We start from the raw sequence: 26,277 nt of genomic DNA, 5'->3' as shown, positions 1-26,277 counted from the left end.
TTTTGGCCTGCAACTAAAATATTTTAGTTATAGATTAATCTATCAATTATCAGAATCATAGAATTGGAAACCCTTTATTGTCAATGTACAAGGAAGCACAAGAAAATAAAAAAATAGCAACTCTTGAAGGCATTACAAATAAATAAGTAAATTTCAATAAATATAAAAACATAGTGGAAACAATTGGAATATTAATAGTCTATTTAATTAACGAAAAATTAATGATATAATCAATTCATCGTATTGCATCGATTAAAAAAATAGAGTGGAAAGATTTTGGTCTAAAAAAATCAGAATAGCATCATAAATTTGCTGCAGATTTGTTGGTTGTAAATTTATGAGCATCTCCTCTTCCACTACACACCACAGGTTGAGTAAAGTTATCCAGGAAGTTCTTTAAAATGACAAACTATGTCTTACTGAGATTTAACTGAATAAATAAATATCTTATTATGTGAATCACAACGACTGCCTCCTAAACCTAATACAGTTTCACACAGGAGTCGGCCCACACAGACAGGGTCTGCTCCCACTCTGCGGTTTGGGTTTAAGGTATCTCTGATGTTGCAGAACTTGGCTGAACATTCCCATGTGGGATTCCCCAGTCAACCACTTGCCACCGCTAAAATCTGCTTCTTTTTTACGTTTAAATTGCTTTGAAAAGTGATTCAAGTGAAACTGGTTGCAGCTGCTATTCAGCATCACCGTCTAAAACCATCTACAACCTGAAGCTCAGAGCAGAGCGACTGGCAGAGCAACTGGCAGGGCTTTAACGGTGCGTGTGCGTCACTGTCACCACTAAGTCAAAATGCCTCTCTGAGTATATGATTTCACTCCTGGTGCATTGTGGGTATGCAGGTTTGCACCTCAGTATGAGTAGCTGAAACCTTCCTGTGCCTGGAGAAGTGGATGAGCTCACACTACGCCAAACATGCAGTGCACACAAAAGCTTGAGGAAGGTCAACAAACACCAAGGTGAACAAAGACAAAGCAAACAGCCGAGGGAGCTTTGAGCTACACTCAGAGTGGGAAACACCCAGTGTCAGAAAAACCCGCTTTTAGCTCTGTTTGGGACTAAAAGATCAAAACACTGACTTTGAAAAAGGCAAATATAAATTAGAGCCATAAAATATATATATAAATATGAAACCTAAAACCGTTAATCAGCCTTTCCATTGTTTCATAAAGCACAGGAAACCTTTATTGCTCTCAAATCATGTAATAATTGGTTCAGTTCACCGAGGTGACTGTTGCTGTTTGTGATCATAAAGTTCATCTAGTTAGAGAATACTGACAGATTATGCAGTTTCTGTCAGGGAGAAGCATCCATAGATCACATTAAATCAATAACTGCTCTCCAAATGATCCTCCTACACGTTTAGCCTCTATAATTAGCTTCAGCTGCAGCTTGTTTTTCCAGGCAAATCAAGGAGAGACGGTTTGACTGCATCTGACTGTATGTTTAGCTTCCCTTCCATCCACCACATGCATACAATTTGCTTAAAAGGACTGGCATCAAGTAGTTACAGTGGGGTAAATAACTGAGTAACATTTTGACAGCTAAATTATTGGATGTAGCTTAGCTTAACGGTCGTGAGTAACAAACTGAATGGTTATGTGGAAAAAGGTGAGGCTTGCACATCGCCTCTAGGACTCACTATTGTGAAGTTATTCTGGAAACAATTTTTTGATTCTTCAATGAAAACATCTTACCAAGTATTGTTGGTATTATAATTGATTATGTAAATATCTTAAGACACATATAATAAGACAAAATCTATAAGTAAGTTTTTAGCAAGAAATGGGAGCTTGTTTGAGTCAATAATTCCTTAAAACTGATGAAAAATGAACTAGATCCACTGGTATATTATTTCACTTATAACAAGACATTTTCCCTGATGTTGTAGGTGAAATAATCAGTCAGTGAAAATAGTACTTTTCATAAATATCAAGGAATTATTGACTTAAAACACACTCCTATAGCTTGCTAATCGACTAATCGTCAAGGTAAGATTAATCGATTACTAAAATAATTGTTTGTTGCAGCCCTACCTAATATCAATGAAATTATTACACTTATAACTTTGCAAAGGGAAATAATCTGCCAGTGGAACTAGTTACTTTTACGGAATTAAACTTAACATAGGATCTTATATCTCGAAGAAGAATTACTGTGTTAAGTGTAGTAAGATATTATGCACTAGAAACTGTTTTTTGCAGTAAAAGTGATATTTTCTTAGCTAACATGTTATATACGTTTACCCTTTGCCTTCTTCCTGTTTCTGTCTCACAGAAGTCTCTTTGGAGTGGGTAGGGAGGAAATTTGTTTATGTTTTGTACATTTTGGGGGTAGAAAGCTTGAGATTTTGATACAATTTCATCAAAACCTCAAATGAAAGGCTTTCTGACTGAAATAATCCACTCTTTTCACTTATGAACTGTGGAATTAGAGGCAAAAATGCTTTCTGGTAAACAGACATTAACCCTTCAGTCAGGGCAGACTGGCATTGACTGGAAAAGGCTCAATAGTTTCCAGTTATTGACCATCAGAGATGCTCACAGTTTTCTCTGAAGTCGATGCTAGCTGGAAGAGTCAGCTCCGTCCTGTCTGCAGAAAGATCCTGGGATCTGTTGAGATGGACGGACAATACTGTGAGAAAACTCCTGAAAGACATGATGGATTAAAGTCAGAGAAGAAGGAGGCAAGATGGCGTCTGACCTGCTGTCCTGCTGCTCTCCTCGGATCATGGGTTTCACCATGCCTCTCTCCATCTCCAGTTTCCCTGAGCTCTGCAAACAAAGACGAACAACTTCAGCAGGATTTTACTTTAAGAGAACAAAAAAGGAAAAAAAGACATTTTTAGAAGGTGTAAAAATGTAAAAATTAATATTTAGAACTCTATAAATCTACATTACTCTACCTATAAATTACATATGGAGCTCAAAGTCAGACAGTTTAATTCTTACTGTAATAATAAATCTTAAACTCAACCAAATGACAGAAATGGTACTAACTTTTAAAATGAATTCAGGTTGATTTTAGGGCTGCAACTAACGATTATTTTTTGCGGTTAATCGATTATTCTGATAATTAATCTTATTTTGAACAAAAACGGACGACTCCATTTTATACCATATCAGCAATACATTAAAATATGCAAATAAATAATTCAATTCCTTTTTAAAATAAACATTTTATTGCCTATATTATGAAATTAGTTGATGATCATTTCAATAATCAATTAATCACGAATAACCTGATTAATCGTTTCAACCCTAGTTGACATTTATAAATTCTGAGGAAATAATTGATAGGAGAGTAAATGACATTTTGAATTTTGTTCCTGAAAAGCTTTGAGGAACGTCCAGCTGGTGACGGAGGTAAAAATGTGCCATTTTAGGTTAAAATTAATTAATTTTCTTGCTAATTTTGTTGATGACAAGATCAATTTCCGATTATTTTCCTTCAGTGGATGTGAAGAAGAGCAGTCTGTCAATTCTTATAATTGCAATAATGTTTTCTGCTTGCTTACATTTTTTTTTCAACAATTACTTAAATTCAAAATAAGTAATATATTGTCATATACACTTTCTGCTTTATTAAAACGCAACTTTTCACCTTCCAGAAAAGATAATTTTTATCATCATCATCATCATCATCTCCGTAATATGGATCAAATAAGCGGGATCTTTATCACAAATGTAACATAATTAAAGAATTGCATCTACTGTGCATAAGTTTAAGTATAATAAACAAAATGTCAGTGCTTTCATGGCGTAATTTTGCTGAAACTTTTAGTGAAACATCAGGAATAAACAAATGTTTGGTACCTTGCTGGTGGGCAGGGGCGCTCCACTGAGGACGTCTCCGCGGAGGTCAAAGGTTGTCTCTGGTACGCTCCTGCAGACGGCACACAAACATTCAACAGAACCAAGTCAGACTTGATCCAGAGGCCATATTTACTTCTCCAACTCATGTTCAGGAAGAAGAGAGCTGCATCTGAGGGGCAGGAGAGGAATAACTCCCTGATATATAAACACAGACATTTATATAACGGTGTAATTAAGAATAAAAAACCCATGCCAAGTGTCTCAGAGAGCGACCAGCTGACCCAGTCTGTGTTTGACATCTATTGAGAGCAACAGAAGTCGGGTTCAAACACAGCAGAACATTTCCGCTCTGTTATTGACAGAAAGGTCCATCACATCCATAACACAGCAGGCGGTTCAAAGTAGGCTAAACCAATCACAGTGTGACAACAGAAACAAACCAGGAGTTAATTGGTTTTTCTGCAAGGTTTCCCAACAATAGAAAGCTCTAATCAGGAGTTTACACACACACGTTTTGGCTCCTAATAATATGGCTTCTGGAATAAAATAATTCGACTGACGCTTTCATCCTCATACGAGACACGAAACTGGACAGTAAGAGTAAATATCCACTGGAAGCAGGTTTTACATCAAAATTGACCTAATGGGTGATAAAAGGTGTATTTGGACCAGAATCCTTTTTCTTAAACTTGACTTAAACAAGTTAAATATCTTCCTACGTGCATGGAGGAAAACCCCGAATTAGGGCTGCAATTAACAGTTACTTTAGTAATTGATTTATCTATCAATTATTATGACAATTAATTGGATTTTTTAAAAATGGCACATTCTACAAATTTTTCTTTCAACCATCTTTTGTATACAATATTAGAAAAACTTTAAAAGTTACAAATAAACAAATATTTCCTTTTTAAGTAAGAAAATAAACATTTTATGCCCAAAATGCAATAACATGACATTCCTTTAGTGAAATTGAAACAGGTGAAGCCACAATTATACTTGATGAGTTTTGGGTAAAAACATATTTACAAACACAAAATGTTTTTATTTTAAATGCAAAACGTATATTTTGTTTTTGTACAGTTTTGGACTAATTACTGCTCTGAATAGGTTTGTTTTTTCAGCAAACAACCTTTTTTTAATCTATATATTCCAGATAACAATTAATCGATTGCTAAATTAGTTAACATTTATTTCAATAATCGATTAATCATGATTAATCAAATTAATTATTTAACCCCTACACAGAATGAATCAACAACTGTGCATCCAATTCTTGTTTGAGAATCCAAAATAAGAGAAGATGTTACTGAAGTTGTATGTTGATTTATTAGCTCACATCAGGGTTTAAATTTAAATTTAATGCGCCATGCATGTGTGACTTTAACACGACAATAATGATAAACTTGCAGACAGTATTTGGATTGTTAAATGTGTGAAATCTCACATCTTGGTTTTTCGTCATGTTCAGATCAAAACGCTCTTCAAAATGTTGCTTTTCTTGTTACTTAATGAACCTCATAAAGACATTATACAATAAAGGATAAAGAAGTAAAACACAATCATGACTGCTGTAGTTATGATACAAAAGACATGTGTTACTCGTTGGTGGAAAGCAAGAGCCAAATGTCGCTCCAGACTTCTGGGATCTTTAAACGCTCCACTCTCTCCCTGATTGAAGCTAAACGCCGCTGCTGTCAGTCCGGTCTCAGTCAGAAAGCGTCAGATTAAAAGGTCCAAACACTCCTTCTCTACGCGGCCGTCTGTGCAGCTGCCAAAACCCGGCGCCAAGCACCTCACATCCCTAAAAAACTGCCAAATTGAGGCTGTAATCAGACTTAACATCTCAACGGGACGCTGCTTGGCCTGAAGAAGGTATCTGTGAGAGTTTGGACAGCCGCCCGGAGAACCACAGGGATCCACATCCACCACTTCACACACGCGCGCGCGCCTACACTCTCCAGACGGAGTCACAGCTGCACAGAAACTATGGCTGCTGTTAATAAAAATATCTCAGCCTTTTGCGTAAAACCCAACGACGATTGCAGATGATTTAGTTCTTGTCAGAGAGATTAAATGTGGAAAAAAAGCTCATTGTATTTGATTTGATTTAAACATGTCATTCAGATGTAGATTCACCACAAAAACCAAATCCTACCAAGTACTTTGTCTAGTTTCTACTTCAAATATCTTGATAGACTTGAAATAAAAAACAAGTAACATTTCAGCAAGAAATATGAGCTTGTTTTAATTCAGTAATTCCTTAATATTAATGGAAAAAGTTCTAGATCCATCAATATTAAGGAATTACTGACTAAAACTAGCTCCTATTTCTCGTTGAAAAGTGACATAAGTTAGTTTTGTTTTATTTTAAGTGTATTTAGATATTTGACATAGAAAACATCAAAAATACTTGGTCAGATTTTATGTTATTGCTGAGCTGAATCATATTCTGGTTTGTTTACCTCTGTTAAGGCTTATGAGATGAAAGTTGAGGTGAGCTGGAAACATGAGATTCAAAGCTCAAAGTCTGAGATCCCAAAAAGAAAAAACCGACATGCAGTTTCCAAGAATCCGGCTTTTTCAACTCACAACAGTATTAAAATAATCTTAGACATGAAAGCAATATTTAAAATCCATCTACGCAGCAAATTTAGAAGGAAAACAGCCTGTTGATTCCCTGGGATCACATGCGCTACATAATCACAGCAGAGTGCTACGTTGGGGGATTTGGGTGAAAAATGGCAAATCTGAAATGTCCCTCGGTATATTTGACCTTTTCTGTTGCATCTGAAAATTAAATATGATCCAGAAATGTGAATATTTGGAATCACCATCAGGTCTGTCGTCCTTTTGTTGCCAAATATCTCAAACTATGATTTGATCACCTGATCACCCTCCACACTTACGAGAACAATACGTTTCCATCAGAATTATGAAACACCACCTAAATTGCTTCTTAATGAGTAACATTAGTTAAACTGTCTTTTCTCTCCTACCATCACAAATGTAAACACAAATGGCGGCCGCCCCACTGGGATTTGGCCAAACAAAATTGTCAGACCCAATGTTACAGCATTTAAAATTTCAACATGGCGACACCCACAAATAGCTAAAAAAACATTAATTTAAGTTTTACTTTCTATAGGCAAACATCACTTTTTACTTGTCCAGTTTAGAGTTGGAGGCGCCACATGATACATTACTTTTAGACTCACTTTTACATATCTGTTTTGAGAAATAAACATGTTTCTGACACAGATTACAACTGTTGATGTGAGAAGCGGCCATATTGAAACGCGACGTCATAACCGGGGGTGGTGGGAGTGTCTCCCAGTTTGCTACTGCACCAAAATCAAAATTTAACTTACTTAATTTCAAGGTTTTCTACAAATATTTATCTAAAGTGCCAAATGACATTGTAAATTAAACAGAAACAAGAATCCTTATCTAATGTTTTCATTCCTCCACAAATTGAATTAAATGTCAAACTTCCTGCCATATGCAAAGTGTGTGGGCAGAAGGATCTTTCATTCATAAAGCAGAACAGGTGGAGGAACCTGTAGAGAGAGGTTTGTCTTTGTTGGCGTCAAACCACGCATACCTGACAGAGGAGAGCCAGCAACAAGGAAGGGTGACGCATAAATGTAGGTTTGCATATTTTCAAAATCATGTAAATGAAGGCACAAAAATATGTTTCTTTTTGATGTTGTCAACATTATTTCATTACAAAAATAGTAATATGTCAGATAAAATAAGACAAAAAGATGCAGCTGGTTCAGAAAGCCAGCATGTAACTAAATGCCAAAAGCAAAAGAAAAAAACTCCAGCCCAGCAGATCTTAAAGCCCTTAGACAAAAACCAGGTTTAATTTTCTCTTTCGACATGGAGAGTAATCCAACAGGTTCTAATTCCAGCTTTACTGATTATTTCTTCCTCCACGCCTGTATAAGCTAATGGAAATCACCTGATGGGAGGTTTGAGGCTGGAGTGTAAATATTAACTCAACACTCACACACTGGGACGAACACATCTAGATATAAATATACATTTAACTCTTCAGATGAGCCACAAAAACTGAATTCATGTTCATCTTGCAATGAAGTTCATTTCTTCTGACATCTTTAAGAGGATTTTATAAACTAAAATGACTAGAGCTGAGTTATAATTTATACTTTTTTCCTCTGGAATCGTCTAAAATAAAAAGAGGAACGAAGGTTACTCACACTCTCTCTCGCTTTCTCCAACTGTTACCAGGTGATGACGCCATGAAATCGCTATAAAGTGAATATTTCCAAGGCAACGATCATGTTTAAGTCGCTTCTGCTGTGATCTGCGGTGGTGAGTTACATTGTGAAAGTGAAGCGAGCGGGAGGCCCCACCCAACAGCATGCTGATCAGATTAGAGGGCAGCCTGTTGCCATAACCCCAGACCTCTGCTCTTCCTCTGCCTCTCATTCCCTTCACACTGCAAAAACAAAATCTCACCAAGTATTTTTAGTCTAGTTTCTACTTCAAATATCTTAGTACACTTGGAATAAAACAAAACTAACTTATGAGTAACTTTTCAGCAAGATGTAGGTTGTTTTAAGTAAATATCTTCAAAAAAAAAAATCTTCAAGCAAGATTAATTATTATTAATCTATTATTGAAATAATCATCAGCTAATTTAATAATCGATTATCATTAACTGGAGAATTCATACTGAAATAAATTAGATATTCAGGACAGTAATTAAGCCAAAACCGTAAAGAAAATATATACACTTATGTCTGTAAATATGCTTTTGCCAAAACTCCTCAAGTTTCAGCTCATATTTATTAAAGGAATGCTACATTTAGGGAATAACATTAATGTTTTTTTAATAAAAAAAATTACATTTATTTATTTGCATCCTTTAATGCGTTTCCAATATTTTATTTTTTTTAAAATGCATAAGTGATCAAACAAATAGTCTGTAAAATGTCCAGTTAGAGGTGAACTAAGAATCAGAATCTGTAGATTTTATGCTTGACAGACACTCATAAATAAGATCTGATCTTTTCTCTATTCAGTGAATGCACCATAACCAGACGCTAACTGTATGCTAACAACAATCCTAGTCAGACCTGAAGGAAAGTTAAATAGCATCAGTGGGGCGTTTTATTTCAAAATAAATTCACAGGAAGCACAAAAAGTGTGAAAAGTTATTTGAGAATGAAACTCTACTTTCTTTTGTTTCACTTAAAAACAGTTAATTTTGTAGTAAATTACTTTCTGGTCAAATAAAAAAAACCTGTAGAATGTGCATATTTTTTATCCAATTAATTGATTAACGATCTGAGTAATCGATAGAAGAATCGATTACTAAAATAATCAATAGTTGTAGCTCTACTTAATATTGATGAAAAACTATCAATTGCACTGGCCGATCATTACACTTATAACATGGAAAAGTAAAACAATCTAATCTAATAACTTTTTAAGGGACTATTTCTTGCTGAAAAGTTGCTTGTAAGTTAGTTTAGTCTTATTTATAGTGTAGAAAGATGTTTGCACTAGAAACTGAACCAAAAGTACTCGGTAAGATCTTATGTTTTTGCAGTGCACGCCCTGCCTCCTCCCCTCTTTTTCATCTCCTAACCTCATGTTCGCCTCTCGCTCACCCGGATTTGTGTCGGCTCCTCATGGCGGCGTTCGGGTCCCTCTTCCCTCCCTGGTCGACCATGGGATCCACGAACTTGAAGACGTGCGCAGAGCCAAACTGCAGCGTGGATCCGGATCGCAGCACCGTGGTCTCCGTGATGCGCTGGCCGTCCACGAAGGTGTCGGCGTCGTGGCCGTGTGGCGTCACCGTCACCATGCCTTCGCTGTGCATCAGGTTGCAGTGGTGGGGCAGGATCCCCGGGCCGAGCAGCTGCAGAAACGCACACGCATCAAGAACAGAAGCAGGAGAAGAAACATGCGGCAGCTCTGAAGTCGATTTAATCTGATGGACCAGATGGTTTGCTAAACAGAACCACCTGGAACCAAACAAGTTTGCTGTTCTGTTTCAAATATATCAGCCTTTCATTAAACACAAATTTCATTTAGGCTTTTATTCAGTTTTGAAAACCAATAATAAATTATTTCCAGCTACAAACTGCAACAAGAAAAAACTAAAAAGCATCTTTCTCTTCAGGCTTTTTCTTTTTTGTTAAATACCAAAAGAAAGACATTTTACAGACAAAATGTAACATACTGAATCTCAACTTTTTAATTCACATTGCAAAAATAAAATCTTATCCAACATTTTATCTAATTTTCAGTGCAAATATCAAAGCAATTGAAATAAAACTAACTTTCAAGTAACTTTTCAGCAAGATATCGGAGTTTGTATTAGACAGAAATTCTTGAATATTGATTAAAAAGTACAAGTTTCACTGACAGATTATTTAACTTATAACAATATATTTTCCCATATTATAAGTGAAATAATCTGTTAGTGGAACTAATGCTTCATCAACATTCAAATATTGACTTAAAACAAGTTCCTCTTTCTTGCTGAAAACTTACCAAGTTAGTTTTGTCTTATTTCAAGTGTCCTGAGATATTTGCACAAGAACTAGACCTAAATTACTTGGTAAGGAATCACCATTGTGGAATCATTTTTATTAACTTTCCTTTATAGTCACCAGAATGAGGGGGAAAAAATCATATATTGATATATACAAAATCACACAATATGTTTATCTTGGCAAAGAGAATAAAACTAATTGCGAGCAACAAGAAACAGACAAAAAAAGAGATAATAAAAATACTTAAAAACCTAAATGAAACAAACTGCTGCGGTTCAACAGAACATTACTTCAACAAAATGTTTTCCAAACATGATGTGCAAAACTAAGCATCTTGTTTTAATATTAAAAGTAATCCTCCTTTTAAAAATGTTCAATGCTCGACACCAAAATGTTTGGTATCAAAGTATGAATTTTTTCACCTGTGTCAATAAATTTACTGTTACAACCATAAACGAAACGATATGGCATTCCCCTATTCTACAGTAATACAATTTGAGTCTTTTTAAACATTTTTAACAGAAAAAGTGTGAAGGGTGCTGATTAAAAAGTTGATTCTCTTCAAAACAACCAAATAAACTACAGATCATATCAATAATTTTAATAATGTTTACACAAAATGCTGGGGGCGTTAAAAGGTCAAAGTTCAGCAGGTCTGGGTTATGTGCGCTCACCTGGATGGCCCCGTCCTCGGTGCAATCCGAGCCGACCTCGGTGATGCTGTGCTGAAGCCGATACAGCTTCGGTTTGTCTCTGGAGTCGGAGCCGTCTGGAAGCACAGAAGCTCTCAGGTTTAGCGCTGATCAAACCTCAGAGGAACGCTCAGCAAACCGCATTTAATCCAAGAATAAATCATCAATCCAAAGTGATGTGAACAGATGTAAATGTGGAGAAGTTACTGATAATTAGTAAGCAAAGTTTAGTAAAAGCAAAGCAGTGAAAGAAAAAGGTTAGCATAACCTTATAGTAACGGATATTCTTTTTTTTCTGTCTATGATCATTTGTGGTAAATCCTCTCAAAGATAACTCCAATTCATATAATAGCTACATTATTAATGCAACAAACTATTTAATGCAAATATATAAAAAAAACCTACATATTTATCTGTTTCAGCTAATAATAAACCGATTAATCGATTATTCTGACGATTAATTGGACAAAAAAAAAATCACAATCTACAGATTTTTGATTTAACTATGTAAACCCTTTTTACACAAAATTAGAAATACATTTAAGATGCAACTAAATAATTCAATTCCTTTATTAAATAAGAAAATAAACCTTTTATTGCCATAAATGCAGTAACATAACATCCTTTTAGTAATTCTGAACCAGGTGGAGAAAAAGCTTCCACTTGAGGCATTTTGGCTAAAACATTTCAGCAGACAAAAGTAATTTTATCTTAAATATAAAATGAACATTTTTTGTGCAGCTTTGGTCTAATATTGCTCTAAATATGTTTTTTGTTTTTTAGCAAATGCCCTTTTTTGAGTCCAGTTAATGATTAATCAATGACTAAATTAGTTGATGGTTATTTGAATAATTGATTAATCACAATTGATCCAATTAATCATTTCAGCTTTAGACTCAAAAAACCTACAATGACTCATATATACCATTTTTACTCCTGATTCGTAGTTGTATATGGATATCCGATTTAATCACTATCAGAATCACTTATTCCCCATTTTTAAGGGAATGTGTTTGCGCTCAGAGCAGAACAAGCTCAGCAGCCGGGACAAACAGGAAGTACGGTGTAGATTTTACCTTCTTGGTGCCGATAGGCGTAGTAGGCATAGTGATTCCCTCGGCCTACAGCAGGCAGGCAGGCAGGCAGGTAAGAGGCAGAAGGACACGTGCACAGGCCACACACACGCATAATTACACACACACACAACCAGGCAACCAAAACATGCCATGAGAAAGTGGGAAAGAAAACAGACACATAGCAGAAGTTGAAAATGCAGCCAGGAGGAGAAATAATGCAGTAATAACTGGTTAACCCCAGAAAGCATTCAAAGCGCACTCAAATTCAATTCACACTGAAAATTATTCGGACGCCAATTCCTTACAGCAACAAATAAATGCCTCTTTCTTGTAACTTGAACAATTTTCCTAGATCCACAGATTAAATAAAAGAAAAAAAGTGATAAGTGCTGATTCTAGATCGTAAATGGAAACCAGTTGAAATTTCAGTTGGAAGATCAAAACTTTACAAAATAAGAGACTGGAAATTAGCCATAAAATTCTAACAAGCAATTTTCTTTTTCAAATTTACTCCCAAAAACTAGGAATGCACGATATATCGGCACCAACATCAGTATTGGGTGATGGTAGTAATTTTTTTAACATTTCGGTATCGGCCCGATAAATAAAACTGAGCCAATATTAACCAGTCGATATTTATTTACATTTTTTGCCGTCTGTTTCTAGTCAAATGTGTCAAGATAGTAGAGAACTATACATAATATCAGTAATATCGACTATGACCGCAATATTAATATTTGATATCGGCCCAAATTTTCATATTGGTACATCCCTACAAAAACCTCAGCATAAGTTCAATTTGAGACCAATTTCCTCCAACATTACGTCAAATGTTGGGTTTTAGCAGCTGATATGAAAATTTGGGCCGATATCTAATATCCGATGTGCTGTTATAGCAGATTACCAATATTTACCGAATTCATATACATATTCACCACTGTTCTGACACCTTTGGGGGAAAAAAGACCAGAAAAAGGCAACAAGATAAAAATAAATATTGGTTGTTTATATTGGCCTGGTTTTATTTGTTGGATAGTTATGTCAAAAAAATAAAAAGACAAATATCGGCCGATACCGATCTTAGTGCTGCATCCCTAGTTTTTAGAGATGAATAAACTAATCTGGACTGTATTACTTTGTAACAAACATATAAAAGCTTTCTCATTACATCAGCTAACATGGTCATCAGCTATTAATGCACAGAAATAAAAGTAACCGTCACACACTCACACACAGCCAGGCCTGGCAGCAATAAATCAGTCACCAAACCAGTTTGTCAACCCACTTCACCCACTACCAGAGACCAGTAAAACCCTGCAGTCAGTATGAAGTAGATGCGTTAGTTTTCTCCTGAATCAGGGCGCCAGGTTTCCCAGAAACTCACCACCCAGAACCAGTTAAGTGGAAGTCTCTGGGTCACCTTTGGGTCAGGGAAGATAATGATGTGGGAGGATGAGGGTTATCAGAAGCAAAGAGAGAGGAGGGGGATCAGTAGCAAGAGACAAGCTGTTAGGGCAGAAAGTAATCAGGGAAGGGTCACCAAAAATGACCAGAAAGGATCTTTTAATAGTTTTGTTAGGTTTAACATTAATCCAGGATTTTATGACAAAACTTACCTTTCACATTCCTACAAGTAAATCCCAATATATTCGATTTTTCCTTCTATTTCAGTTTATATAATTTCAAGTAATTTTTCATTGCAAGCAAATATAGCTAAAATGACTCACTTCTAACTGAAACTACAGGAAATGTAGCTCTATTGCACTGCCACCTGCTGTCCAGATTCTGTCATAACAGGATAAGAATCTTCCCCTGAAGCTACTGGTCATTTTCTTGCTGCTACAGTCACAGATAATATAAAATAATAAATAAAACACGTTGTGGTCGTACCTGGACTCAGCTCCACCAGATAAGGCAGTTTCTCCGGCGGCATGGAGCCATCTTTCCCTCTTAGCCCCTTGTCGTCCTTCCTCCCCTTCCTGGGCTGGTAATCCGGAGGTCTCTTCTTCAGCTGGAACACCATCGCTCCTGATGCCATAAAGAAACGCAGCTTTTACAAAAAACTCGATAGAGTAAATTAAAAAAATTATAATAAAGCGAGCACATTGTTCTTCTCTGCAATTCAGATCGAACACAAACAAGGACCTAAAAACAAATATTCAAACAGAACCTCATAAGAAAGGAAGCGCCCCCAAAGCACACTGACAGCGGTTCAAATATAACAAATTTGTTTCAGCAGATTTCTTATCGAAAAGGACAAAAGTCACATATGGGGTACCGCAAGGCTCAATCCTAGGACTCCTGTTAAATAATATCAATATGCTCCCACTAGCTAAAGGGAAAATAAAATTCCCCTGAATTTAAAATTTCACTTTGAAAAAAAATTTCACTTTGAACTGCCTTGTTGCTGAAATGTGATTTACAAATAAACTTGAGTCAATTATGTTGCTGTGGAGCAATTTCTTTATTTTTTTCAATTCACCCAAAAGAGTCTTCAAGCATAAACCACCTGCTAAAAGTCACTCCATACACTGCAAAAACACAAATCTTACCAAGTATTTTTGGTCTAGTTTCTATACAACTAGAAACTAGTGCTTTCTTAGTTCACTAGAAATAAGACAAAACCAACTTGCAAGTAAATTTGCAGCCAATAATTCCTTAATATTAATGAGAAAGTACTTGTTATATAATCTCAAGTAATTATTTCACTTGAGATTTAAGAAATTATTGACTTACAATAAGCTTTTATATTTCGCTGAAAAGTTACTTGTAAGTTAGTTTTGTCTTATTTCAAGTTTACTAAAATATTTGGACCAGAAACTAGATTGAAAATATTTGGTAAGAATTTGTGTTTTTGGAGGCTCATCGTCTCAGTTTAGATTTAAGTCCAAACTTTGACTAGGCCACTAAATAAAAATGCACTGATTACAAGCCAGGCCAGGCGAGCCTTAGAACCTGAACTTTTTCAGAACCTTTATCCTAATTCCTGTTGTTTCCCTTTATGCGAGTTCTTGGTTTTACATATCTGGCACTAATCCACCCTGGGTGTGGCTATTTAACCGATCCCAAAAAACAAAAACAAAAAAGTAGTTAATGACAGTTAATTTATGATTTTACAATACAAGCAATTAGACTTTGACACTGGCTGATTGGTTTGGACGCCTTTGTCCCCTTAATAAATTAAATTATCTTTTGAAAACGTATATCTCTATTCACTCAGGTTATTTGCGATTGGTATTAAGATTTGTTTGTTTCAAGTGGTTTGTTTAAAGGTTTTAAATCAGGTTCTGACAGGACAAAATGACAAAGGATACGATTTGGCAAAATGACTCATTTGCATCCGCAAAGCAAAAATATACATTCAGAGTAATAAAAAGCTGTAATGACAGCTCTGGAGCAGAAGGGGGCAGCAGTAATCAAAAGACAGGAAGTGAATCCAGTTGGTTTTGTACCTCTGTCTGCAGGCCAGTCCCTGAGGATCTGCAGAGGACAGTCCAGATCATCCAGGATCACCTCTTTACCCGTCTTTTCTTCCTGCTGCAAACATTCACACAAATAAAAGTTAAAACAAGTTAAACCAGATCGAAAACACTTCTAATATGTTTACGAAGATTTAATTCACACTAAAAACATGTTTGAGTTGAAATTTCAAGCTTTTAATTGATTAAATTAAAGCTGAATAGGAATACAAATTAATTGTAAGGTTTTTAGATGAAAGGACCGGACAGAATTGACGGCATTTACTGTACTGTGAACAGAACTACGTAGTAACTAGTAACTTTTACTTTTTAGAAAAATGTACTTCTAGGAGTACTTTTACTATGCTGTACTTTTTACTTGAGTAACTGATTTATGAGTTATCACTACTCTTACTCTAGTAAAGTTTCTGAATATTGAAGTACAGGCTTGTTTGTACCAAAAATTCACCATTTACAGACAAAACCTGCAATTTTATTAAAATTTTGCAAGTTTTATAGTGAAAGAAAATTAATTGGATTTTTTTTGTTATTATTTTGCAACTATGTTACTTGTATGAATTATTTTATTTTGGTTCTCAAAATACCTAAATGTCTGCATAAGCAGGCCTGTTACAAAAACATTTTGCTGGATGATAAATTATCCCAGAAATGACAGCGATAAATGATAACATTGTTATTTTGAGACCATTTTTGTGTAAGGCTATAATAGTGGTATAATAATGCAAGTTATCAAAGATCAATAAACTTATTTTGTAAAGAAAACTTAACACAGAAAGTGGAAAATATTTTAAATCTAAAAAATAAATTAAAAACAACAAATGAAACAAAAATAAAAAAAACGCACACCCGTAAATGAAATGAATTATCAAGTTTCTAAACAAAATTGGTCTTTAAAAAATATGAATTAAATTATTGAGCTCATTTTAATTTATCATGAGATTTATTGGTTTGTCTGATTATGTAATTAAAAAAAAAAAAAGATTGATGTTTTGTTCAGTTATTCTTTTTTACCAAATACTTTTACTTGTAGTACTGCTTTTACTTTAGTAAAACCATTAAACAGGACTTGTTTGTAATGGCTTGGTGCAGCGGTTGGGTTTTTACCCGGGCTATGCAGTACTCCCTGGGGTTCTCCTTCTCCAGCCCGTACTTCTCCAGCGCCTCCACCACAGCGAAGTCGGCCGTGTCTCTGGTGGACATCAGGATGGTCTTGTAGGGGATGTTGGGCTTCAGGCTGTCAGCGTAAATCTTCAAAGTTCCCCCTGCAGACAGCAGAGCATTTGTTGCATTCAGATGAACCCAAACTAGGCAGAACAACAAATCATTAACAATGGACACTTGATTAATATCAATTGGTAATATGTCTGACAGAATATTCAATAATTTCACAGAACTCCGATCCAGAATCGCCCAGCATTCTAGCCAAGCTAGGTTGGTGGAATCAACTAACTCGTTCATTCTTTGGTTGCCTAGCAACTCACTCATTCTTTGGTTACCTAGCAACCACCTGCTGAGTAACTGGCCCAGCAGCAACTTCAGATATCACCACTGTTCCTCGTAACTACGTCAAAGTAAAACAACGGCATGAAAATATATTTATTTATAACAAAAAAAACCTAACCAATAATTATCGATATCGACTGATATGATGATAAATTTTTCAGCTACGTCACCAAGCTTCAAAACCAAAAACATTGGCAGAGGAGGTTGATTTTTTTCCCCACAGATTATCTGTTTCATACTAAACTATCACAACATACTGCAGCTTTAATAAAGGGAACTTCAAAGTTCCCCAAAATTACTTAGTACAGGTAAATTTTTCTAGTGTCTAAACAGGTAGTTACTGAGAGTAAATGTTCAAAAGTTATAATTTATTCAGTCATTCCAAAATTTGACCTTAGAGGAACACACCCAGTTTAAAAAAAACAAACAAATTAAATTCAAAAATACTTTATTAATAGTATTTAATAAAATACTAAATAAATACTCCTGGTCCACCATCTGGCGTCTCAGGAGGGGGAAGCAGTACGGCACCAACACTGTTTACAGTGGGGATGGTGTGCTGCTGACCTCTACTCGGGACGTTGTGGGCCGGTGGGCAGAATACTTTGAAGACCTCCTCAATCCCACCAACATGCCTTCCATTGAGCCCTTTGATACGGGCTGTCAGGTCCCTGTATGACCGGTGTCAGAGTCTGGTCCACATTGCCGGCAGTAAGTCGGGCTCGTTTCCGGTGAGAGTTGGACTCCGCCAGGGCTGCCCTTTGTCACCGATTCTGTTCATTACTTTCATGGACAGAATTTCTAGGCCCAGCCAAGGTGTTGAGGGGATCCGATTTGGTGGCCTTAGGATCTCATCTCTGCTTTGTGTGGATGATTTGGTCCTTTTGGCTTCATCAGGTCGTGATCTGCAGCTCTCGCTGGAGCGGTTCGCAGCCGAGTGTGAAGCAGCCGGGATGAGTATCAGTGCCTAGGATTGGCGCAGCGTCTGCTGTCAAGCGGGCGCTGTACCGGTCCGTCGTGGTGAAGAGAGAGCTGAGCCAAAAAGCGAAGCTCTCGATTTACAGGTCGATCTACGTTCCCACCCTCATCTATGGTCATGAGCTTTGGGTCATGACCGAAAGAACGAGATCGCGGATACAAGCGGCAGAAATGGGTTTTCTCCGTAGGGTGGCTGGTCTCTCCCTTAGAGACAGGGTGAGAAGCTCAGTCATCCGGGAGCCGCTGCTCCTTTATGTCGAGAGGAGCCAGTTGAGGCTCAGGCATCTGGTCAGGATGCCTCCTGGACGCCTCCCTGGTGAGTGATCCGGGCACGTCCCACTGGGAGGAGGTCCCGGGGAAGACCCAGGACACGCTGGAGGGACTATGTCTCTCGGCTGGCCTGGGAACGCCTTGGGATTCCCCCGGAGGAGCTGGAACAAGTGGCTGGGGAGAGAGAGGGAAGTCTGGGCCTCCCTTCTGAAGCTGCTACCCCCGCAACCCGATAAAGTGGAAGAAAATACATGGATAGATGGATGAATACTTTATTAATTCCCAAAAGGGAATTTAAATGTTGTTTTATAATCAAAGTTTCTTCAAAGTGCTGTAGACAGTAAGAATCCCCTTTAGCACTTTCTATTACAGCTTTATAATGAATTTAGGTAAAAAAATTATGTTAAAAAGTGTTTCAGAAATATTCCAGAGATATTTTTAGAAGCTGTATTTTTTGCAGAGCAGAGTTTCTGCCTCACCAGCTGTCCAGACCGCGGACAGACAGCGGTTAGAGCCGTTTCTGGAGCCGCTTCACTCATTCTTCCATCTGTCTGTCTGGCGCAGCGATTAGGTAATGCCTGAGTCACAAACCCAACCAGTCAGCGTGTTTGTGCCGTTCACTCAACATGCCTCTCAGTGTGTGTAAACATGTCGGCGTGAGACTTTCCAACATATGGCGCTCCTGGGGTTCAGTTACAGCCACGTCAAAAGATCAATGCCGACTACGACAACAAACATGGCTTCACTATCGCTAAAACCTGCAGAATGAAATGCAACAGAACCGAGTCAGCGCATGAAAACAAACTGCTACTGAAAACCATCGACATAAACTTTAATTTAAACCTTTCTGTAGATCCTGATGAGAGACGATAGCAGCAGCAGCAGCAGCGACCTGTGATGTTCAGGTCACTCTGCAGATTAACTCTGGGATCACATGACACTCAACTCCAGCAAAACAAAGACTTATTCTAAAGCTTTATGCTTTCAACTTTTGTCATGAAAATACAACAGCATATTCTCTGGAAAGAGGTTTTTATTAGCTTTGTTTATAGATGACTAATTGGACTAAATTGGGTTGGAGCCAAATAATCAGAGAGTCATATCAAAACAGGGAGGAAACATGCTAACATTAGCCTAGCATTTCAGTAAACTATACCTGTTAGGTCAAAATACTTGAAACAGAGAAAAAGATCCTCTGTATTTGGAGTCAGAGGCCCAAACCGCGGTAACAGCTTTGCTTTGTTGTAACGATCTGAGCAGCGTATTCTAACAGAATTAAACGGTATCAACCACCATTTAACGTACCCGACTCTGGCCTTCCATCGCTGCTCATGAACTCCTGCATTCGTTTCTCCAGTTTCTGCTGCCGCCTCCTCTTCATCACCACCTCCGGGTTGGAGATCGTCCTGGTGAAGCTGGTTTCTGGCATGTCCTTATAAACCTCCGCCGCCAGACGGTTATTCTCCCTAAATCAAAAAATCATACAGACGGTGGAGGATGTGGATTTAAAAAAACAACAACACACACACAGGAGACGGAACAGCCAGGTCAGAGGTCAAGCAGTGTGCAGCCGGTTTGATTTACCCGTCCTCGCGGCTCAGAATCTGTTCATCTCCGTCTGGGATCCGAGCAAACTCTTTCTCCCTCTTCTTCTTCTCCTTCTTCTCCTTCTTGGACAAAGTCCTTTTGAAGTTCTGTATCACTCCGTCTTTCTCCTTCTCCGGTCCGTTACTCTGACTCTTCTGGCGAGAATCAAACAAAAAGTAAATCAGAGCAAAAATGCTTCTGCAAAAACAAACCAGGTTAGGAAGGAATCAAACCTCAGAGAGAAAAGAAAGAAGAAATAAAGCAGCAGAATTTCGGACAGACGGAGGTACGGAGGGTCTGACGGATGGACAGACAGACTGATGCACAGATAGACAGATGGCCGAACAGATATGGGTGTGTGGACAAACGGACGGATAAATGTATGGACGGACGTACAGGTGGATGGATGATAATTGGATGGATGGACTTCAGTCAGAAACTCAGCAGCTAATGCTAATGCTAAAGCTAAAGCTGCGTCTCTGTTTCATGTCGAAGCGAGGCGGTGTGATGCAGAGTGATGTGGAGTGATACAAAGTGATGCGGCGCTCTGCGTCTCACCTTGGGCAGGACGTCGTTCTCGTTCTTCAGGACGAAGCGTCCCTCCCTGTCGTCTTTGTTCCAGTTGAGCTGAACCACCAGCGGCTTCTCGTCCAGGTCCAGCTGGCGCTCTTCTGAAACACAAAGCCAGCGGTTCATGCAGCAGTCAGCAGACTGGGGCGGGAGCCGCGCGGCCCACAGTACTCACCGCCGCTGACGTGGACCTCGTACAGCGAGTACTTGGGCGACGACAGCATCCTCATGTCCGGCCTGAACTTCTCCGCCAACGTCTCGATGACGTCCTGCGTCGTCGCCGTGCTGGAGACCCGGATGCACTTTGTGGCAAAGTTCCCGGCCACCCGGTCCTGGAAGTAGAACCGCATCACGCCATGGAACTCCAGGTCCTTTTCAGAAAAAAACAGAACAAACGCAGCGTCCATTATGTGTTTATTTAGACTGGAAACTGCAAAAACAAGAGCAGAATTTACAACAATTGTGTTTATACGCAACAATGAAAGAAAAAAGTAAACCGGAAAATAAAATAAACCTAAACTGCTGCTAATGTCAAACTGTGCTGCAAGATAACAAATAACCATTATGGATAATTTTTATTGGAAAAAAAGTTTAGAATGTAGAAAATATGAAAAATGTGAAGCTGTTTTTCAAAGCTTTTTCAAAGTCAGCGTTTGATTTCTGCCACATTTATTCCATGAAAGACAAACTTTTGGTTACATGGGACAAAATGGGCAAGTCAAGAGGATTTATTGTACCTAATCAACAATAAACTAAGCATGTAATACTTTAATTAAACAAATAAAATAGTCAGAAACGCATATGCATTATTACAGATTCAAAACTTAAAAAGGCTTTTGCATGTTTGACTTAAAGAAATTTAGCTAATTTTCTGAAAAAATAAACAATATGTAATTTCTGAGCAGTAGAATCAGGATTTATTGAACTCTTTCTTTGAATATGCTTGCTTTAGCCAAGTTTAATAAATAAATTAAAGTCAACTTTTGAGTAGAAGTCAAACAAACGTGATCTTTTCAAATAAAAAATAAAAAGTTTATTTAAAGACAAATAATTGTTATAAAGGATGGAAAGGCTTATTTTTTCAGACAGATTGCAATCTGCAAAAGTAAGAAGATCTGAGTTAAATGGGAAAAAATAATTGTGGTAAATTATTTTTCTACCACAATTATTTTGCCTTATTTTTTTAATTTAATGTCTAATTTGAGTCGAAACAAAACAAAAACAAAAATAAAAAAACTGGTCCAGACACAATCATTCCAGGAGCCACAAATGGCCCCCAGGCCACATTTTGGAAACTCACATTCATGTATTGACTGTGATTGTTGACATTTTCAGATAAGTTTCTTTTTTTAATTCAACTCTTTTTCAAGTATATCAACTTTATTGGTTTCTTAGATTTGCAGTAGAATTTGAGACCAAAAGTGGAAAAATCTTGAAGTGAATGGAAAAAAAGCCAAACTCTTATTACGTAGGAATTAAAAACTCAAACAAAATTAACCAGGTCAGAAACTTTACAGGTTTAAATTGAAGAATTTAAAGGTAAATTGTTTCAAATTAAATCTCTTGAGTTCGTTTTGAGAGGAAATCTTCATTTTCCCTGTAATTAGAAGCAAATGACAGTAATTTCCAGGAAAAGCCCACTTCCTCCCTGACCTGTAAATCGAATCAATTAACTTCAGTTCAACTTTATTATCTCATCTTCTCCCCCCTCTGGTTCGCGGCGCTTGTTTAAGGAAATCTCTCCTGCAGGCAAACACACGGACGGAAGTTCAAACACGGCCGTTTGTTTCCTACAGCGATGGAGCAGAAAAGCCTGAAACGTAAACACGCCGTCGTTTTCTGATGCAGCTGGAGCGCACAGCAGTAAAAATAAAAATGTTGACCTCATGTTTCATCACAGACGACGCCAGAATCTTCTCTCAAATTCCCAGCATTCCATTCTCCTTATGCGAGCGTTATCTGGTATCGAAAACCAAAGAAAAACAGATCTGAGCGAGAAAATAAATGATTTTGCAGGTTTGTTGCATGAAGAAAATCTGACAAAAAAATTAAAGAGGAAATAACCTGAATTTACAGAAAACCAGGATGTCAGCTGAGGACACATTTCCTCTGTCGGTGTGTGAATATTAAATTAAAAAACGCCATGTCAGCATTTGAACAACCATCTAAGGCAGGAGTGTCCAAAGTGCGGCCCGGAGGTCATTTGCGGCCGTTGGAAAAACTCTGTGTGGTCCACAATTCACAAATAGCACAGCTTTATGTGCTTAAAACAAATTAAAGTGAAAAAAGGCCGAAGACAAATTAAAATATTCTTTGGTCAACTACATTTTTTGCCATCATTTTGATAGTACAAAGCAGGGCTGAAACGATTAATTTAATAATCCTCAACTAATTTAGTAATCGATTAATCGTTAACTAAATTATACTAAAAAAGGCCATTTTACTGAAATTACAACACACTCGAAGCAGTAATAAAGCCAAAACTGTACAAAAAATATATATTTTATTCTGTTTTAGGCAACAACAAAAAAAAAAGCATTTATTTAAAAAAGGAATTCATGTGCAGATTTTAATGTATTTATAGTATTGTAAAAAAAAACAAAACTTAAGTGGTTAAATGAGAAATTTAACCAATGTGCCATGTGGTTAAATGTGCCAATTTTTATGTGATTAATCGGCAGAAAAATCAGTTGACTGTCAGAAAAATGTATTAATCTATAACTAAAATAATTGTCTGTTGCCTCCAGCAACTTTTACTTGAAAGTAGGAAGGGGGGGGGCGCACCCATTTATGAAACAAGGCTAAATGAGAATGTTTAAAAACAAAAAAGAGACGTGGATCGTGTTCTTTTAGCCTAGAAAACACCTGCAAACACATCAAAATATTGCATATTTAGTTTGTTTTTACCATGGAATCTTTTTAGCTTTTTTCATACCAAAAAATACTAAATTTTTGTGGCCCACAGCTACTTTTAGCTTCACAGTTGTGGCTCTCAATAAAAAAAGTTTGGACACCCTGAACTAACGTGAGACGGGAGCGTTATGGAGTCAGACATATTCAGAAACTGAAAAAAAAACTAAACTCAAAAGACGCAAGAAAAGGCAGGAAACTGATAGGGATGTTTACTTTTTTTTACACAGCAACACTTTCTTTCCCTCGTTTGTTTGCTGGAGTGGAAACGCTGAGCACGGTTTCGATCGGCGGCGACGGGTGGAGTCAGGAATGTGTGTTTCTGTGTGTGTTGTGATTTACTGCTGGAATGTGGGTCATCGCGGGTTGCCGTTGTCAAGCTTGCGTAACCGTTAGTAACTGTTACTGTGGAGACACTAGTCTTCTTGGTTTCAAACAAAGCCAGGCTCAGAGAGAGAGAAGTGGATAATTAACGCTGCAGGACCGCAGTCACAACGGCCCAGTCCAAACACACACGCAGTTCAAGTTCAATGCAGTAGCATCACTGCTGCATTTAATGTTCTCGTTAGTACAGTGGTGAATATCCCCGCCTGTCACGCAGGAGACCGGGGTTCGATTCCCAAACGGGGAACAGGTCCCCCTTGAAAATGAGATCTAGAGCTCAACGGGGCTTACCTGATTAAATAAAGGAATAATAAAATAAAATGTGTGCAACTCAACTCTGAACACCAGATGGCACCCAAAAAAATTAGCAAAATGCTACAAAACGCCAGCTGCTGCTCTTCTTTACAACTGACGCTAGCTCTGTTAGCGCCAGGCTACTCATTAAAACTTTTCAGCTTCATTGAAGAATCAAGACCTTAATAATTTTATACTTAATAAGCAAACAAGGTTCAAGTTAACCCCTTACCCTGCAGAAATACAAAATCTTACCAAGTGGTTTCTAGTGCAAATATCTTAGTACATTTGAAAGACAAAATTAACTTGCAAGTAAATTTCAGCAAAAAATGACAGCTTGTTTTAAGCTAATAATTCATTAATATTGATTTTAAAAGGACTAGTTCCATTGGCAAATTATTTCACTTGTAACGAGACATTTTCCCTTGAAATAATCTGCCAGTAGAACTAGTACTTTTAAAATCAATATTAAGAAATTATTGACTTCAAACAAGCTCCTATGTCTTGATGAAAATTTGCTTCCAAGTTAATTTTGTCTTATTTCAAGTGAACTAAGATATTTGCACTAGAAACTAGACCAAAATTACTTGGTGATATTTTGTGTTTTTGCAGTGTAAAGCTGCTCAAAATGACATGCCAAAAGTTAATTTTATATATCTCATGAACTACAGGGGTTATATTTATTGTTCTAGTGTCAAAATGAAGCTAAAACTAGAAAGCTAATAAGAATAACTTATATTACTGTCAATCGAGTAAAATATTTAATCAGATTAATCACTGTTTATCTTTGTAAGCTTGAAATATAAATATTCATGCAGCTGTGGTTCTTGTAGGAATGGTTCCCTGGTCCAGCCCCACTTTCTGCTGCAATTCAACCAATTAGAATCTGAGAAATTATCTTTTTTTGTAGCAGAAAGCAAGTAATGTAGATTCATAGTACTCAACAGCAACTAATGGAAACCTAATCTACTTCATATGCATACAATAACAAACCCGACACATCTTATTTCCTAGTTCTTGGGTGCACCACCCCTTTCTGATGCAGCCCAATCCAATTAAACTCAGTCACAGAGTAAAGATTCAGATCCAATTACATAATACGGTCAAATCCAGTCATCAAGTAATGCCAATTGTTATAGGGCAATTTAAGGAAGCCCTGATAGTTGGATCAACTTTGTAGAATTGACTCATCAACAAGCAAGTTTACTCAAGTTCACTGGAACACACACACACAACCCCCCCCCCACACACACACACACTCAACTACTGCTATTGGCCCAGAGCTGCATACTTGTACCCTGCATGCATGTTTGCATGGCTCTGTGCAACATTCCCCATTCCTGAACAACCAAAGACAAGAGCTGTGGCTATTAAAAAAATAAAAAATCAAGGGTTGAACTTTTCATTCTGGAGTTTTGTTAAGACCAGAGGTTAAAACATAAAAAGAAGAATAATGATTTAATTTACTTTTAAGTTGTTTGGTTGGGATAATGCATATTGACATTTCTGTTCTCCCTGGATAATGTTCATTTTGTTTTGCTTATTACTTATTTTAGTACTAATGGAGCCTTGCAACAAACTTTCGCTCTATATTTATGTTTTAAATGTACAGCTTAACAGCGATAAAGTGTCAATGTCTCAAAACAAAGGTTATAAAAACAAGGTTAAAATTACTTAACTATGGTACACACACTGTCTAAAAAGTTTAATCAATACAAACAAATACAAAACAAGGAAACTACAACACAATTATAAAAAGCAGAAGTAGTCATTAAAACTAAATCTACACATTTCTTGATTATCTTTATCACATTAACTATGTTATTAATTATATATAATACAAATCCAGAAGTAGAATATCTTCAACAGAAACCAAAAGATAAAAACTAATTTATTCCCCCATGGAACTGACTTTTTTTTTTCTTTTTTACTTGAATCTCAAAATATCCTGAATGAAGATGTTTTTATCCTCCTGCTGCATACATTAAATAATTTTTTCCTAATTATGCACACATATTCATCTGTAATCTGAGCAAATGAACCAACTCGGAGTAATTACTGTAAGTCAGAGCGCTGCAGGGCTCTGTGCTGCATCTTAATCCCTCGTCTCCACCGCGTAAAGCAAATCTGTTCACACACAATGACTGATGCTTCACGCTAAACCTGC

The 26,277-nt window shown here is 37.1% G+C and overlaps 1 protein-coding gene across 13 annotated transcripts in view; it reads right to left on the bottom strand.

The window, feature by feature from the left end:
• Window positions 1-26,277, bottom strand: part of afdn (afadin, adherens junction formation factor) — a 104,942-nt gene that overhangs the window by 51,219 nt on the left and 27,446 nt on the right. For 8 of the 13 annotated variants that reach the window (XM_023347711.1, XM_023347709.1, XM_023347701.1 and 5 more), the window contains exons 2-14: window positions 20,698-20,893; window positions 20,511-20,623; window positions 19,950-20,107; window positions 19,671-19,831; window positions 16,719-16,876; window positions 15,588-15,672; window positions 14,026-14,163; window positions 12,136-12,180; window positions 11,042-11,136; window positions 9,477-9,727; window positions 3,832-3,901; window positions 2,720-2,790; window positions 2,561-2,628 (exon numbers count right to left, since the gene is read on the bottom strand). In XM_023347711.1, the coding sequence (XP_023203479.1) occupies window positions 2,561-2,628; window positions 2,720-2,790; window positions 3,832-3,901; window positions 9,477-9,727; window positions 11,042-11,136; window positions 12,136-12,180; window positions 14,026-14,163; window positions 15,588-15,672; window positions 16,719-16,876; window positions 19,671-19,831; window positions 19,950-20,107; window positions 20,511-20,623; window positions 20,698-20,893 (1,609 nt within the window). The remainder of the gene's footprint in view (window positions 1-2,560; window positions 2,629-2,719; window positions 2,791-3,831; window positions 3,902-9,476; window positions 9,728-11,041; window positions 11,137-12,135; window positions 12,181-14,025; window positions 14,164-15,587; window positions 15,673-16,718; window positions 16,877-19,670; window positions 19,832-19,949; window positions 20,108-20,510; window positions 20,624-20,697; window positions 20,894-26,277) is intronic. The other 5 variants (XM_023347703.1, XM_023347712.1, XM_023347702.1 and 2 more) reach the window with 4 other exon arrangements.

Source organism: Xiphophorus maculatus, chromosome 15 (assembly GCF_002775205.1).
Source record: "Xiphophorus maculatus strain JP 163 A chromosome 15, X_maculatus-5.0-male, whole genome shotgun sequence".
NCBI classification, from domain to species: Eukaryota; Metazoa; Chordata; class Actinopteri; order Cyprinodontiformes; family Poeciliidae; genus Xiphophorus; species Xiphophorus maculatus.
The sequence above is the reverse complement of the archived record's forward strand: the minus strand, read 5'-3'. Positions and strand labels throughout refer to the sequence as shown.